A 15,585-nucleotide genomic window follows, 5' to 3' on the forward strand; every position below is an offset into this window, starting at 1 on the left:
AAGAAAGAAAAAATACATATGAACACTTCTGTAACAGTGGCAGATGAGTTTGTCAGAAACAGGAATGTAAGCAACTGGCTTCAATAGTTTCCACTCTTGAAAAATCAACTCCAACTATTATGTAACTTCAGGCTACTGAGGAAGCTTTCCTTTTCATGATAATGGAGCTTTCATACTGGGTCTGTTTCACTCAGGAAGAGCCCTATGTGATGTTCCGGAAATCCGATAAGCCCCTGTATGGAAATGACAGATTCGAAGGATACTGCCTAGATCTGCTGAAAGAACTGTCAAATATCCTGGGTTTCCTTTATGACGTTAAACTAGTCCCTGATGGCAAATATGGAGCGCAAAATGACAAAGGAGAGTGGAATGGGATGGTTAAAGAACTCATCGACCACGTAAGCAGAACTACACCCAAGTGTTTGACAAATGCTCAAAGTACAGAAGGAAGAGGGAAAAAATAGTTGATTCCATTTCAGAACAAAGGTTTTTTGGTGTTTCATGCTTTGAGCCACAGTGTGTGTGTGTGTGTGTGTGTGTGTGTGTGTGTGTGTGTGTGTGTGTGTTTGTGTGTGTGTGTGTGTGTGTTTGCTAATAATTTATATGCTTGTATAATAATATATTTTTTAAAGGAAAATAAAACAACTTAGATATAAAGTGTGCTCAGTTTGGAAGTGTGAGTAAAAACAAGAGTTGAAGATTAAAATTTATACATTCACCATTTATGCCAAAGAATAACTTGAGGGGTTTCCAACTAAATCAAGAACTGTAAGACTTGGGACTCAGGACTCAGAGAAAAATCTCATCTTGTCAACTTATATTATGGCTGGGCTGTTCCTTCCTTCCTCTAGCATGCCCATGGTAAAGACATCATCTTACAACTTTAGTTTAAGAATGGATGGTGATCTCTCTCTCTCTCTCTCTCTCTCTCTCTCTCTCTCTCTCTCTCTCTCTCTGTGTGTGTGTGTGTGTGTGTGTGTGTGTGTGTGTGTGTGTGTGCATGTGTGCATTTGTGTGTTCATGTGTGCATGTGTGTAGGGGGAGGAGGGCCCTGTGGCTGTGGGTGTGCAACTTACCCAGACCCTGACCCCTGTCCCTCCATACTTTCTGGTTTCTCTTTGATAATAAACACTGTAATGTAACTAATACTAGCTCACCTTAGATTTTCCTTGCGCACAGAACATTTGTCCTTGAGATCAGAAAGTAGCGATATCCAGCGGACGTCCAGGCATGTGCAGCTGACAGTGTTGAACTTGCTGTTTCAGAGAGCTGACCTGGCAGTGGCTCCGCTCACCATCACGTATGTACGGGAGAAAGTCATAGATTTCTCCAAACCCTTCATGACCCTGGGCATCAGCATTCTTTACCGGAAGCCCAATGGAACCAACCCAGGCGTCTTCTCCTTCCTCAACCCCCTGTCCCCAGACATTTGGATGTACGTGCTGCTTGCCTGCTTAGGAGTCAGCTGTGTACTCTTTGTGATTGCAAGGTAAGTGTGAGAGCACTGAGTTAGTGACAATGGCCCATCAGTCAGATTTTAAGAACTTACTGCTTATTAGTGCTATTTTGTCTTTGCTCGCCATTGCAGCTCCTCAAGCTTTCCTCGTAAAACTGCTGTGTGCACTGAAAGCTACTTACCCAAAATGGACACTTAAGATATGCTTTTAACCTTTCTCCATATTTCAATTCGCCCATGGTCATTATTTATTCCATTTTTTCTGTGGAGTACAGAACAAGAGAGCAATGGATCACCTGGGATAGCTAAGCTATAACTAAAATAATGATAAAATGATTTTAAGATATCTGGTTTCTGGAATAATTGAATAAGCCGAACAGAAAAACAAGTTAGCTAACAAACACCTTAGCAAATTAAAAAAAAAAAACATGGAAAGAAAGATGCTGAAACCCTTAGTGTTCGAGAAAAAAAATACTTAAAAATTTTTGTGAGAGTCTTCCTTAAAATCACTGGAAAGTTAATAAGAAAATTATAGAGGAACACTGACAAAATTACACTGTGGAAGATGATTGATTGATTGGTTGGTTGATGATTGATTGATTGATTGATGGCTTACTGATTTATTGATTCTTTACTGGGGATGTTGTATAGAGGACTTATGCATGCTTAGCAAGCCCTCTGTCACTTAGCTACATCCTCAAGCCATTATAAAGACTTTATGATACTCTGGAATTGTTTAAATTTAAGTTTTGTCTTTCAAGATTAAACTCTGTCGTTAATATGTTACCATTATACTTCATTTAATTCTTCCAAAGTTTTTTATCCCTCTCAGTTAAATGTATATCTAAGTGCCTTTGATACTGAACTTGAAACCACTATCTTATTTTTCTGTTCCTCTTAAACATTTGAAATTCCTAGATAAACTATGTTTTTAAACATTACTTTTTAAATGCCCTTGTTTCTATTCTTTTTCACCTTTCACCAAAAGTTGACAAATTTTTAGCCTAATCAATTTTTTTTCTTCTCCCCAGGAATTTATAAGAGTAATATCTCTTCATGGTAGCTCTTTGTCATTGTCCACTGTCAAGTTTTGATTAATGCCTGGTAACTTTTCCACAGCATAATTACAAAAAGAAAAACCTGGGAAAATAACCCAAGCAGGGAACGTGCAGAAATCCACAAGTCAAACAGAGTCAAACCAAATAAGTGAGCTCTGATTCCTGGATATTTAAGCATTCAATGGGGACTAAAATCTGAGAGTTCTCAACACCTTGTAAAATGTGCTATTGCCAAATCTCAAATTTTATGTTTTTGAAATAGTAGTCAAAGTTCTACACACACACATGCCACACACACACACACAGAGAGAGAGAGAGAGAGAGAGAGAGAGAGAGAGAGAGAGAGAGAGAAACAGAGAGAGAGAAACAGAGAGAGATTATCGACTTCAAATTTTCAGTCATGTCACAGTCAAGAAACCATGCTCAAGATAAATTTAAATTTTTATTCTTTGAAAATAAATTTAATCAGTTATTGACCTTTAGAGATGTGTTGCAGTTCCTAGGTGAAGTTATATTGTCCTGGAAGGAATAGCCACATAGTAATGAGGGACAGGCTACATTGTCTTGATTTGTAACACTTCTCTGCCTGGGATCCACCCCTGACTCAGCAATTAAAAGGACAGGGGCCAGGACCTGCTGGATCCTTCTATTTCCTCTTTCTCCCCGGCTTCTCACACCTAAAGTTTCAATAGGATGTCCTCCCCTCTTACCCACTATCCTGGTAGGTACAGTTTTTCATGGTGACGTACACCTTGGACTAGTGTCTCGATATAAGTGAGTATATACCATTTAGCTCTTTTTGCTTCTGTGTGAACTCACTCATTATGACAATTTCTAGTTCAATCCATTTGTCCACAAGTTTTGGAAATTCCTTGTTTTTAATAGCTGAGTAGTATTCCATAGTGTAAATGTACCACAGGCGAGTCTGGGCCCTGGGGTCCTCCGCAAACTGTGGCAACAGCCAAGGAAAAAATAGGCAGTAAACCTTGAACCCCTACCCGGACTAGCCGATGGACATTCTCCACTGTTGAGTGGAGAAGGAGATCTAACTTTCACACAAACTCTGGTGCCCCATATTTGAACATGTCCCTTGGATGGAGATGCCTGGTGGCACTCAGAGGAAAGATAATAGGTCACCAAGGAGAGACTTGATAACGTATGAGCATATTCAGGGGGAGGAGGTCCCCCTCAGACACAGACTTAGGGGAGGGGAGGGGAGTAGGGGGGAAGTGGGAGGAAGGGAGGAATGGGAGGATACATGGGATGGGCTAACAACTGAGATGTAATATGAATAAATTAATAATAAAAAAAAAGGACAGGGGCCAATAAGAATGTGAGTTTTCATGCCCCAAGTCCGTGGTTTCTTCAAATATTCATGCTCATAAATGAAACCAGCAAGGCAATGGTAATGGAATGGTACATTACTTGTTATAACAAAGTTGGCCAAAGCCACTGGGAGGAAAACAGTATGTCAGAGTGGCCCAGAAGCCCCTCACAGGCCAAGTGGACCCTATTGCACCGCATCTCAACAGTGACTTAAGCTGCCATCAAGATGTGTCAGAAAGCCTAACATTCAGAATCCTCCCATGCTTTGTCTTGTCCATGCCACTACAAGCTCTTGGTGACCCAGAGTCTGCGTCTCGATTCCACATGACCCACACCTTTGTAGAAACTGCAAATGTGATGCTTAAGCCCAAAGCCCGGCTAAGCAGGGGATGGCTCTCCTTCACTGCCCATCATCCCACCTAAGACATGAAGCCGGTCACTCTGCACCAATAGACGAGACGCAGCATGGTTTCACTTGCCATCCTGGTGATTTGCACTCAAGTTCAGTGGCACAGGAGTGGAAATCAGCTGATCTCACCATCACTCTTTGCTCCAGAGAAGCTTCTGGATTTATATTGTGAACTGCATCCTTTTATATTTTCTTAAAGCAAAAGGATAAAGCCCAATCCAGCATTTAAGCTAACACCCTCACTCAACAGATCCCTAAAAGTTATTTGTTGAACTGAATTAAATTTATAAAGTTATAAGACATCAATGGAGCAAGATAAGGAAAACCATACAAAATGCTGGTGAAGCCAGGCTCCTGACGAGTTTGGATGTTAGTGTTTAGACGTGTCTGTGGACTCCCTCAAAATATTTAACTCCAAGGAATTGGGTTCATGATGAACATAAGGCTGAAATGAGCCAAGGTTCTAAATTCAGGGCTTGCTTACATTGGTGACTTAGGTCTGTCTTCTGAAAATGACGCTTTTAAAGTTGGCATTTAGCAAAAAGTAAAAGCTAGGACTCAGTGATGACTCCTTGAAAGCAGAGTCTAAGGCTACAGTACAAAACTAATGGTTGTATAACAATTTCAAATGGGCCTTTCTCCACTGAAATAGTAGAATCCTTCTATCTTCAAAGCAGCCAATGTCTATCAATAACAAGTAATAGATCTTCCCTTCAATTTGAAATTTTCACAGTGAGGACTACTTCACAGATTTTCACTTTGTGCAAATTTTGTGTGTCTAAGCCCAAAGTAACTGTTCGCATTGTAGATCCACCAGTTTGCTCTGCTGCGTTTTGTTATCATGCTTTGTTTTAAATAAGGAAGGTCTTTCTATACAGCCCAGGCTGTTCTTTAACTTCCTGTAGAGACAGACTGGCCTCAAACTGAAAGCAATCCTCTTGCCTCAGTATCCCAAATGCTGGGGATACTGTCATATATGCAAGTTTTGACCTAGATTCTAAGCACTTGTCCCTTTGTCATGTTCCTGACAGTCGTTGGTGGCTTACTAAGGGTCATCTGGGATAGTGGTTTCAGGTGGCTATCCCTACAGACCATGTTTTGGTTTTTTTCCTTAGACCTCCTCGTGAGGACACAGTGTCACTGTGGCTGTATTACACAGGCTTTACAAGTCTCAAACTGTCCAACAAGAGCGTCTTTCTCCATTGTGAAAAAGCCAGTGTCTTACAGCACAAACCGGGTTGCTGTTTAATATTCTGTAGCTCACGTGCTTCCAAGTCATTCCGAATCTTGGAGAAAAAAGAACCAGCAGCCTCCTGAACAGCCGAGAAGCACACTGATGTTTACACACTTTCCCTCTGCTCCACAGAAAATCCAATTAATTGCTCACAAGTGTTAAAGTATTAATATGGGGGAAATTAAAAGTAGCATTCCAAGGACACGTGCTCACAGATTGGAGTATATTTAATGGGTAAACAACAGAATATTAGGAGCTGGTGATTTCCAGGTTTTATGGTCTACTTGAAAAGCCTGTATTCTTGAATGCATAATCCTTCTAATTTATTGCAATTAATATTTTAAAATTATTGTACAAGGAGCAATGATATTGTTTAAGTAACAGCATCTTTAGTCTGCATGCTGTTTCAATTATTAGGCTCATTAATATCAGTATTCGTTCTTTCAGCTCAGCAAACTACTATAGTTATAAGAGTGCATAAATTCAAAATGTAATTATACTGTTTCAACAGTAATTAAAACGTATTGGCATGGCACTGACGATTAAAACTTTGTGCATAATCTTAAAGGAACCTGAATGGTGCAACCTGCAGCTTGGGAAAAGCCACAGGAAAGAGCTGGGTGACATTATGGTGCAATAAATGACCAGGCTGCTATCCCAGTGGCCCTAAGTTTTCATGAGAAGACACTGTACACTTTGTGGAAGGTGTCCAGGGCTTGTGAGAACATTTGTCACTAAGAGGAACTATCATACCAGTTCCTTGCACATGATTTGAAGCATGCCCAACTTCTCACTGGAAATAATATATTCACCTTCATCCCGTCTCCCTGATGCACCTATAGCCTGCTATTGTTTACTGCTAAAGCCTTGTGGCTTGGAGAGCATCCATATGTTCTCATCTGCGGTATGGTATTTTAACATTGCTCTAACAATCCTTTTTGCCTTAAAAGGACCCAGAAGCAAATGGCAAAGCTTCTAATGCTATGAATTATTGAATCTTAAATTATTGCACATAACTTTTCCGAACATCTGGAAATGTCTTAAAAAAAAAAAAAAGCACACCTTGCTAGCGTGGCTGTCTAAAATACCCTTAGATCACAATCTCCTCTGGATTACATAGATCAGACCTATTCTTAGAAAAATAGAAAGGGCTAAAACTGTAATCACGTCTGCAGATTATTGCTTTAAATGTTACTCCTAGACACCTGGATTTCCCTCATTTTATAAAATGGTAAACTGAGGGCAAAGAATTCCAGTCAAATTCTTTGTGTAGATTTCCTCAATAACTCATCATATTTCTAGAAATTGACTATGCATGGCCCCTTGCAGGCAGAGTGATAATGCCATAGGAAACACTTCACACCTAAGCCGTGCTGTTGCTTATATGACCGCAAGGCATAATTTAGAAAACAACTCAATTAAAAATAAATCAAGAAGCAAACATGAGCTTCCAATTTCCCTCTCTGAACCTTGAAGTTAATGCTAATATACTATATTAGTATATATATTACATACCTAAAGCTGGGCTATGAGCTTTCCAGATTTAAACTTTGTCTTTTCATGAAATGATTGAGACTTGTATTTCTATATATCTTTGAAATGAATGGTAAATGCCCCCAAAATCCAGCCCTTCTTTTTGTTCATGTGGGTTTTTTTTTCTTTATTCCTGCACCATTTGTGAAATGCTATAATCTGCATAAGGATATGTCCATGGGACTATAAGTGTCTCTGGAGGGCAAGTGGTCCTCACAATATCTAACAACATAATACAGTTCAACTGTGTAATCCTTATGCCTTGTATGATGCTCTTGTTACCCCTCACTGAGGTCAGCTCTTGGATGAGAGAGCTTTTCTTTATGGTTTTCCACTTGCTCAGTAAAAATGGAAATGAGTGAAAATGCAGAAGAACACAGTAGGTGTAGGTCTGAGGGGTGCAATCCTAGCTACCAACATGTTTGACCCGGAATTGAGAAGCTGGTGAACTCTCACCCAAAGACTTTGGCATGTAGCCCAGCAGAGCTAGAAATGGCTACCCGTGGTCTTCACTCCTGTGGCTTCTACTCAGTGGTTGGGTTTCTCCACTGCTCGGCGAGTTTCACTCTGCTTCGTGTATATGTCTCATATTTACAAACTGTTTCTGTTAATTATCGCAGGTTCACACCCTACGAGTGGTACAACCCCCACCCATGCAACCCTGACTCAGACGTGGTGGAAAACAATTTCACCTTGCTAAATAGTTTCTGGTTTGGAGTTGGAGCTCTCATGCAGCAAGGTACACCGGTTGCCCATTGTGTCACTTGCATCCCACAGTCTGCTGACAGGCTTTCATGCTGGTAAACTCCACCATGAAGCTAGACAGTAGGATGGAACACCCAGGGATAGAAAAGAATAGAAATGGACTTTCAAGTTAGCTCGCAAGACGACGACAGAAATAGATGCTAAATGGGACTTCCTTGCTATGTGTCTAAAAAAGAAAACTTCTTTCAAATAATGACCATACCTTCACCTGAAAACGGTGAAGAATAAGTAAGCTATACTGGTTATTTTCTCATTGATGTCATCAAATAAGTGAATAGAAGCAATTTCATGGATAAATGCTCTGTATGACTTGTAGTTAAGAGGACAGTTCATCTGGTATGGAAGGCATGGCAGCAGGAGCCTGGGGCAACTGTCTCATTGTGTCATCAGTCAGGGAACAGAACAGTGACTACTGTGTCCCTCTTTCTCCCCTTCCGTATTACTGCCTCCTCTTCATTAAGTTTACCACCTCAGCCTATAGGACCATGCTACTTACACTCAGGGTCTTCCTCAGTCAACCCTTTCTGGAAACATCTTCCTGGGCATCCCAAGAAATGTGTCTTCTAGATGACTCAAGTCTTGTCACATTAACAATATAGGTTATCCATCACAAAACCTTAGATTTTTGTTTAATAAAGGCATTCCCATAGATTGACATGTCAATCTCTTCATCCTTAGCCATAGCTTCACAGGCCAAAGGTTTAAACAGAATGGAATTTAAATCCTTTGGTGTTTGAGTTCACTTGGATTCCTCCAATTGCTAACAGGAGCTAGAACTGCCACCTAATTGCCACTCTGACAAACCCTACTGAGATGCAACTTGGCTGCCCAATAACTTTTTACAATCTCCCTTGACTGGTAACCATAGCAACAGTAAACTGTAAGGGTTGGAGAAATAAAACTGAAACCAAAGAAATGTAATATACTTTACCTTTCTCTATGATTCCAGTGATTTTTGTTTTTGTTGTAGAGGAGGGAAAAGTTGTTTGAACCTCTGGAACAAATCCATCTTGTTTGTGGATTTTCTTCAGCTTTGATTCAGGCATATGGTATACCAAATATTTCCAAGATTAAATGCATTAATTTAAGAAAATCATGTCACAGATGTTGTTGTGTTCAGAATATGTTTCCATTTGACAATAAGCTTCAAAATAAATTAGCAAAAGAAAACCCAACTGAGACATACATTAACCATGTTTATGATTTGGAATTCAACCTAAGGTTTTTAATTAGGATGTTGTTATCATATTTGAAATGTTTACATCATGTGAATCCAACAAAGACAGAGAAAGAGGAAAGGGAGAGATACAGAGAGAGAATATATATGTATATAGATACATAAATATACATATGTGTATATTGGTCTTTGTTGTGGAAATACCTCGTAATATAAGAAATATACACATCTATTTTTTATAATTATTCATAGTGAATGGGGACTATTAAATGGATGTAGACACAAGCAGATTTAGTAGAAATCACTTGCATGAATTCAAAGCATAAGACAGAGCTATAAATCCTTCCAGAAACCCCATTAGAAGGTGTGCCTTGCTTTCCCAGCTCATTTAATTCTTTAGGGTACTTATCATGCAAGCAGTTATTCTCAGAATAAAGAAGGCCTCCTCTCATCCTCCCAACTGGCCCTCTCCAGCAATAGAATAAAAACAAATACACACAAGCCTCACTGAGCAGGTTGCAAGCCTACGCAGGTGTGGGCCTATTGTCACATGCATATGTCCAGCTTTAAAACCTCACTCACATATTGTCCCCATTTGGAGTTTACCAGCATCCACAGCAAACTGTGGGATGCAGTGTCTGTTAGTTACCACTACCTTGGATACATGACAGTCAGCCCCAGCCAGACTCTGCTTGTCTTGAAGAAGTTGGCAAACACATGTCAGGTGCAACAAGCATTTCCAAGTACAGTGCTTATGCCTGTTAGTGCCTCTGCCCTTGGTACATGGCATTGGACCAGGTAGCTACCCTCTGTCTACTCCCCCCTGTGTGCAGAAGCCTGTCACTGTATTAATTGGAAACCACTTTGCTGCATTCTTGTTTTAATGTGATGATCAGACTTTCTCTTTTCTACAGAGCCTGAGCAAAGTCTGGATCAGGATTGGCTGTCATGTCTGCCATAAAAGGCACTAAAGAGACTTCAGCAAGTATTGTCTCATCCTGAGTATTTCCAGCGGTGTTTGACTCTGCACTGTTACTGTTTTCATGACTTCATCTTCTAGGGCACTGAACATGTGCAAATCATCTCTTCTTGAGAAAGGCCATTTTGAATACATCAAATCACATTAAGAATTAAGAAACAGAATTGCTTGAAATTTTTAAAGCAATCAAAGTAACATTGAAATTTTTTATTAATACCATCTAATGAGAGTTTAAAATGAAATTTCATTAGATTGCTACATTTTCCTCTAAATTTCTGAGAATTTCTTCTAAAATTATAAATACTTATTTTATGCTTAAAAAGATAAAAAGTTATGTTTTCATGTCAAATGGTTGTTCATCTATTAAGTCCATTTCTACTGTCATATAATACATAATTATGCTTGTATACAGCTAAGTTGAAAGCTATCTTTTCACAAATGCAATAAAATAAGGATGAACTGATAGCAGAAAATCTCTACCTATAAGGCAAGGAAAAAAATGTATCTTTAATGTGATATTTATCTCCCATAGCTATTTTATGAAATAAATTGTATTTTAATAGCAGCTAACTAAAAATCTAAAATAATATCACATTGCCACAAGGCTGCTAGATCAATTAAGCACAAAGATAAGCGGCAACCTTGGGCTTTAAGCTCCCACACCCATAGGCATGTAAATCCTATTAAAACCACAAGATCAAAATAACAGCAACAGATTATTCTGCTAAATCCTTGGAGGCAGTTTAATGGAAACGGTTACAAATTTGTGTAATGTTACACACAGAAATTCAAACAAACAAAAGAAGGGAATGCAAACTACGGTCAATCCATTTGTCTCATCAAAGGAAGCCAAGCACAGAAACACTAAGAGTATTAAAAGAATATTTCTGTATTCAAATCCCAGCCTGTATCTGCTTATCCCTGGTTTTGAGTTGGTTTTGATTTCATGAGCAACACAGGTGTCTGCTGGTAGACAAAACCAGAGAATAGACTCACTCATTTGCAAACTAGTAAATTCCAATTTTTCTTCTCATCTCACATCGTTAGTACCTACACAATTTCACAGCATCCAACTGGTATAAAGGAAGGATCCTCAAAACCCTATGTTTGGCCCACTGTACTCAAGCATTTCAGGCTTCTGGGATTGTTGATGGGGCTGTCCCCTTCCCCGTTTAGCTGGACACATAAACTCTGCCATGACATCAGGTTCATGGAAGTAGTACTTGGCACATCACAAGAGTGGGCTTCGGGCAAATGGACTAACTGAACCACATTCATGATCCAACTCAACTAATGTGGACTCAATTGTACCTCTGGTTCCTTCCAACATGGTTGCTTGACATGAAGACATCTACAACTCAGAGTTGACCTAGACTCTTTTCAAAATGTTTGCCCAATAGAACCTCTCCTGGGGAAATAACTCTTTTCTTTGTAAACACATATTAAGTATCTCCATGTTACCTTCTAAAAGCAACAGTGGCCTGAATGGTAACTAAAATGAGTGTTCCAACCAGACAGGATATCTTACCACCTGGGAAAACAGCCAGTTGTGAGCCAATCCTTTATTTAAGGATTAAAAAAGGTCTCTTGAAGAACATATTCTATTTCAGTCAAACAAGATTGTAAATTAGAATATATATATATATATATTCTAATATATATATATTCTAATATATATAGTCTCCTTAAGGGTAACATTAAACAAAACAGGATTCATGCATGTCTGAGCTTTGTTTCACATTATCTGAAAATTCCAAATTGTTTTTTAAGTTGCATGTTATAACTAGAATTATTGGGAACCTTTTGAAAGGTCCTCACACTGTTTAACCTTAAATAAAAATAAGTTATAATTTTAAACCTTTTCATTGTTATATAAAAGCCTAGAATATCTTATTTCCCTCTAAATAATGCATGAGGCAGTAATAAGGTCAGGATTCTTAGGATAAACTCTTAACTTTTAAGCAACTAAATGCATTTTAGACAGTCTATCTTGGGGCTAAAAGCAACTTTAGGCCATCAACTCCAAATAATTCCACTGTAATAAGAAGTAATAATAAAAGACTTGAAGAAGGGGCCACTTGGATTTTGTGCCATTTTCTAGAAAATGCATTCATTTAATCTTCATACGAGATGGTCTTTGAGGAGTCTCTTCCCTGTAGCATAATGACCAGCATAAGCCCCCCTTTGCTCAATGACTTGGTTTAATATCTTCACTCTGATGATGCTGTCGCAGGATCAGAGCTGATGCCCAAAGCTCTATCGACCAGAATAGTCGGAGGAATATGGTGGTTTTTCACCCTAATCATCATTTCATCCTACACCGCCAACCTGGCTGCCTTCCTGACAGTAGAGAGGATGGAATCTCCCATAGACTCTGCAGATGACCTGGCCAAACAAACCAAGATAGAATATGGGGCAGTCAGAGATGGCTCTACCATGACCTTCTTCAAGGTAAGAACCTGGCAAAGCCTTCTGTCTCATGCTGGGATAACAGTGAGGAAAAGAGAACGTTTCTTCAACATAGAAAGGATACTGGGCTACGTTTCCAATGAAATGAATTTCTGATGCTCTAATCACGGTATAAGGTACTATGTTCTCAGCACAAAGACTTTTTTCTGACACTTCTTCAATCCCTAATTTTTTGTTTGTTTGTTTACTTATTTGCTTTTGTTTTCTGAAGCAAGGTTTCGTGTAGCCCAAACTCAGTGTGTAGCTGAACCCGGCCTCCAAGTCAGGGTCCTTATGCCTCTACCTCTCACATGTTAGAACTTGTAAACACGGGCCACCACACTCAGCCTGACTGCCAATTCTAGACAATGAGATCTATGGATTAGTATGCCACACATGATGCCACACATCATGGCACATGTGTGGAAGTCGGAAGATAATTTGAGGGAGTTGGTTTCCTCAGTCTTGTGGGTCTCAAGGACTGAACCCAGGTCATTAATCTCGGCAGCAAAGTGCCCTTACCCAGCCCACCTCACTGCCCCCGCCTCTGGTTTTATATTGGAATAGTGATACTTCCTGAATAAAGTCTAATCATGCTTCCACAAAATGAAGATTTGAATAATACTACTTTTTTGTTCAGTGCTTGTAAGATAGAAGCATATGAAAAAAAGAAAAACTTATGTTGTTCTTGGAAATAAGTCGTAGAATTAAAACCAAAAGCATCGCAGAGTGTCTGAAGCACCCAGGAGCTATAAATGCTTTACGAGCACCAAAGGAGAATGATGTTAAAGTAGGTTGAGTTTTCCAATCAAGTCCATTTCACTGTCCAGGTCTCTTTAATTAGCGACTAACAATAATGAAGCTGATTTTTACCTTGCTTATGGAGCAAACCTTGGTACTTCTATTATCAAGTCTCAATTATTATAACTCCCATAAAATGAATTCTAATAGACCAGATAGGTTTAGCAATTGTACGCTGTAGCCCTTGGCTTAATGAATGAAAAAGATAAGAGTTCCAGGAGCTGCCCTCCTTACATAGTCACAGGCAGGGGCTGAAGCTTCCCATCAAACACCGATGAACACATAAATAACAAGTTTAAACTGTTATAGTATCCCATCTCACCACAGTCAGAGTGGTTGCCATGAAGAAAGAAAAGAGATGACAACGAATGCTGACAAGGATGTGGGGGAAAAGGAATCATATTCATTCATGTTGAGAGCACAACACAGTATAGCTATTAGAGAAATCAGTACATAGGTGTCTCAGAGTATTAAACATAGAAGCACCATATGCCCCACTGTCTCACTCCTGGGCATATATAACCAAAGGTCTCTATGCCCTACTACAGATGTGCCTGCACATCTGCACACATGATAGCTCTATTCACAATAGCAAGGAGATGGACCAACCTGGACATCTATCAACAGATGAGTGCATTGTGAAGTGTGGTGTAGACACACAGTGAAATTTCACTCCACTGTAAAGAAAAATGAAATCATGATATTTGTGGGACAGTGGATGCATCTGGGAGGGAAGGAGGCAGATTCTAGAAGACAAAAGTAGCATATTATCTGTCACATGTGCCTTCAGCTCAGAATGTCTGTGTGCCTATAAAAGTCAGTCTGTGAAACCAGAAAGGAGGCCAGGAGAACAGAGAAGGAGGTGTCAAGGATGTGGAGGAGGGCCCTAGGACACAGTGACACGAAAGCGGACAGAGTGTGTGAGGGGAAGAAAAAGAAAGGGTTCAGAGAGATGGCAGAGAAGAAGGAAAGAGAGCCAACAAAACTTATGTTTATTGTTGGTCAAGATGAAAGCTAAGATTTTTCCTGCTAACTAATTTTCTTTTAAAAAGGAAAGAAAAATAAAGATTACTGTTGTTGGGAAATGGATTTATGATGGAACAGGGAACATTTTTAACTAGAGCAAACCGTAAAAGCAGCTTTGCAAAGCTCACCCTCGGATTGCAAGAAATGAAGTTGTCAGCCTGGGGCTGAGTGAGCTTGGGAAGTTTACTAACTTAGAAACAAAACTTACCAGGAGAGGGAAGACAAAGTGGGCGCTTCACTGGTTAGCAGTAACTCTTCATTCCCCACGTGAAGAATTTTAACAATAGAACAGAATCTGATGTTGAATCAGGATACATAGAGATTTGTTAAGCAACAGACTAATGTGAAAATTAGTATATTCTTGCCTTGGATGTTAAGAAAAGCATGTTAAAAAATATTTTCATGTAAAAGACAAAGTCACTAACTTACTAAGTGTATACATCATAAAGATTATGTCTTCCCTAGAGGGAGATATTTTAAGAATAATAATTTCCCAAGTTTTCAAAAAGTTTGGTATTTTACTAGAGGCACAAGTTTGTCAGTGTTAACGTTCATTATGGTTCTTGTCATAAACAAGGAAAGTCACTGGCCAGGCTCCTGAGACAGAGGGGAAAGGACTAAAGTAAAATATGTGAATCTGAAAAACTATCCAAAAGTATTTATGTTGCTCAACGTTATCAAGGAATCTGGAAGTCCAGGGAAACGGGGCACTCTGATATCCCATCTCACGACAGTCAGAATGGTTGCCAACAAGAGAGAAAACTGATAACAATCAATGAGCAGAGGCGATTCCCAGTCCTTTCAGATGCGCATGACCAACAATGGAGGAGAGCTGTTCTGTGAGCACTAGACCTGACCTAACTTTGCTAGACTTGGATCAACTTCAGAGAGTTCTAGGAAGTTTTACTATTTTGTAATCAGAACCCAATCTAGTGACTGGTACATAGTAGGTCCTCAAAAATGTGTTCACAGTCCAAACCAGTAACTAGTACATAGTAGGTCTTTATTAGGTCCAAAAGAGATGATAGACAGAGACAATAGATATTCAGACAGACAGACAGACAGACAGACAGACAGACACACACACACACACACACACACACACACACACACACACACACACACACACACACACATGCACATATGCAGGGAGAACAAAGGTGGCTAGAATCCCAGACCTATGGAACAGGAATCTGGTTCCCACATCCCTTGCTTTAGTTCTCGGCCTGTAGCCCAGGAACTCCGTCGATCAAGAAGGAACTTCTTTGCAAAGAGAAAACAAGGACTGGATCGGATTTTGTTTTTCCCTTGGAGGGAGCAAGCTCTCAGAAAGCTTCAGAGGGTGACGATATCTCAAGCGTTTGTGGTCTAGA

General features: G+C 39.6%; 1 protein-coding gene across 7 annotated transcripts in view; it reads left to right on the top strand.

Annotated features, from left to right (window-relative positions):
• The window catches only part of GRIK1 (glutamate ionotropic receptor kainate type subunit 1), a 363,547-nt gene that overhangs the window by 312,458 nt on the left and 35,504 nt on the right, over window positions 1–15,585 (top strand). For all 7 annotated transcript variants that reach the window (XM_084800831.1, XM_084800829.1, XM_084800830.1 and 4 more), the window contains 4 exons: window positions 195–398; window positions 1,266–1,489; window positions 7,637–7,755; window positions 12,171–12,388. In XM_084800831.1, coding sequence (XP_084656957.1) covers window positions 195–398; window positions 1,266–1,489; window positions 7,637–7,755; window positions 12,171–12,388 — 765 coding nt within the window. The remainder of the gene's footprint in view (window positions 1–194; window positions 399–1,265; window positions 1,490–7,636; window positions 7,756–12,170; window positions 12,389–15,585) is intronic.

This window comes from Acomys minous (genome assembly GCF_964271855.1).
Source record: "Acomys minous genome assembly, chromosome: 11".
Classification (NCBI taxonomy): Eukaryota; Metazoa; Chordata; class Mammalia; order Rodentia; family Muridae; genus Acomys; species Acomys minous.